The sequence below is a fragment of the Cystoisospora suis genome, assembly GCF_002600585.1.
Source record: "Cystoisospora suis strain Wien I chromosome Unknown contig_3766, whole genome shotgun sequence".
NCBI classification, from domain to species: domain Eukaryota; phylum Apicomplexa; class Conoidasida; order Eucoccidiorida; family Sarcocystidae; genus Cystoisospora; species Cystoisospora suis.
The window spans coordinates 881-3,279 of NW_027156561.1; the positions used below are offsets into that span (position 1 = coordinate 881).

The 2,399-nt window shown below is 41.4% G+C and overlaps 1 protein-coding gene across 1 annotated transcript in view; it reads right to left on the bottom strand.

Moving 5' to 3' along the window:
- Positions 1 to 1,864, bottom strand: part of CSUI_007232 (uncharacterized protein) — a gene marked incomplete at its 3' end in the record, with an annotated part of 2,488 nt that extends 624 nt beyond the window's left edge. Inside the window, exons 1-2 of the mRNA XM_068067382.1 lie at positions 1,611 to 1,864; positions 746 to 811 (exon numbers count right to left, since the gene is read on the bottom strand). Coding sequence (XP_067920639.1) covers positions 746 to 811; positions 1,611 to 1,796 — 252 coding nt within the window. The remainder of the gene's footprint in view (positions 1 to 745; positions 812 to 1,610) is intronic.
- Positions 1,865 to 2,399: the final 535 nt, after the last annotated feature.

The following is a 2,399-nucleotide window of genomic DNA, read 5'->3' on the forward strand; positions in this document are numbered from 1 at the left end:
GCATGCAGGGGACACATACGTAGGAAGATTCGAATCGTTTCTTGTAGCGCATGTCTCTGGCTTATCCTCTCTAGAGGAATGTTCAACAAGAGGCTGTGTATAGGGTAAAAGATGATCAGTAGAAAAGAAGAATTATAGAAAATCTCGATGTAGATCTCTCCTGGGTGTCCCGTCTTCCTTCACTCCTAATCAAAGTGCATGCATGCATGCACTTGATTAGGGAAAGCTTACACACCCCCCGATCACCCGAGAAACATGCATGTAATCTTATGAGACATATACTCATATGTACCAGTGTAGACATCTCTATGTGTATAGATGCCTCTAGATTAAGTGCCTTATGCATGTAGAAAATGTAGAAGGAGATCCAACTGCGGGAGAAACAAACTGGAGAGAGAAGTTCTATAATCTAGACAAGAAGTCTGTCTTCGCGTGTGTACGAGTACGAATCAAGGTGTACGCGGATATGTGTATGTGTATGTATCTTTAGGTGTAGATACACATGCGACGGGGAAAGAAAACTTCTGGAGACTTCTATCTCTCTCTCTTAGAAAGGTCCAGATCGTTGTCTCTTTATAGTACTTATGTATAAATATAGATAGGAAGGTATACATATGTATCATATATATACAAAGATACATAGGTGTAGATATCTGTACAGGCATCCATCTCTTCTTTTTTCTCCTCTACTATTGTCGGGAGAGTGTGTATGTCTATGAGGTGTGTATAGACAGCAGAAAAATACCTCTTGTTCTTCTTCTTCTCGAGACCGGCCTTCCTTTCCTTCTTTCTCTTCACTTTCTTTCCGAGTCTGAAAAAGAATAAATGGGAAACATACTTACACATAGACATAGATAGGTAGATAGATAGATGAATTTAAGATAGATTAATAGATTAAAGATAGATAGATAGATAAGTATCCGCCTCCAGGATACACTCATTAGATTCGCTAACAACACTTGAGATATAGCTATAGGTCAGATCTATACATTGACACATGCATCGGTACGGTCAGACTTAGCATGTTTCCCTCAAGGTCCAGGTTCTCCATGGTGTACATACACCCTACCGATCAAAAGGAGAAACACATTCGCCGCCGTAGAAGCCTGAGAAAACCCCTCATGAAGTATTTTCACCGCACATGCATATATCGGAATATAGAGGCCTCTCTTTCCTTTGATAAGAATACAAGAGGAGAAAGAAGCTTCCTGAATCGATATCTATAGGTTTCTATAGGAAGAGAAAGAAACACAAGATCTTTACACCTCTGGGCAGATTAGCCGGGAAGAAAAGACTTCTTCGTTTCTCTTCTTCGTTCGTTCTTATAGACAACTGTACGTATCTCACGCCCCATTGTGCATGCTCTATCAAATCGTAGGTTTATCTTGGCTAGCTAAGCTAGGAGATAGATTGTAGACATCTTCACTGTGGCGACCCGAAGGTGTATGTACACCGAGCAAAAGAAACTCCATCGAGTCCCCAGTAGAGACTTGATCATCCTATACTCCCCCCTTTCTACCGTCATACACCCATCCCCATCAGTAGCTAGCTAGACATCTAGCTCGACCGCCTAGCTAGCCAGCTAGCTGGACAGCGAGACAGATATTTACCTGATGTTTTTGCAGGAATTCATCCTTCTTGCTCTTCCATTCCTCTTTAAGATGATCGATCTCCGAGTTCGTTTCTTTTCTTTCTTCTTCTCCTCCTTCTCCTCCTTGTGTAGCCTCGCCTTGACTCTCCCTGCTTTGCGCATTTTTCTTCCGTCGGACAGCTCTAGCTTCGAGCCTCCTCTGCATGTCTAGACAAGCCTTCTGACGCTCGTCGTCTATTCCTCTATCGACCAGATTCCCTTGGGTATCAAACACTAAAGAAGACAGCGAGGAAAGAAGAGAAAAGGCAGAAAGAAAGAGAAGAAAACGAGATGACAAAGAGGAAGACATACAAGAAGATGAGAAAGACAAAAGTAGAAGATGGATCTCATAAGAGGTAAAAAGAACAGTAGAAAGAGGCATGAGAGATGATAGAGAGAGACATGAAGTTTCATGGATGAAATAGATCCTTTCTGTAGGATTATTCAATAAGTCTCTAGAGACGAGATGGTAGAGATAGATCTATACTCTCCTAGGCGGATCTGTAAAGAGAATATCCATAGCCACATTTCTTGACCTATGCATGCTGTCGAAAGAGTAGAGATCTACACGGAAATGTGAATTTTATCTATCTCAAAGAGTCGTTAGGCTGCAGAGAAAATAGGATACATGCACATGGAGTGACAGAAGAAAAGGAAGATATAGATAGGAAACTCGGGAGAGATCTTCACGTCGTACAGAGGCCTCATCTTTCTTCTCTCTTGTATTTCTATCTCCATGCACAGACATCATATATATATGTATATACAT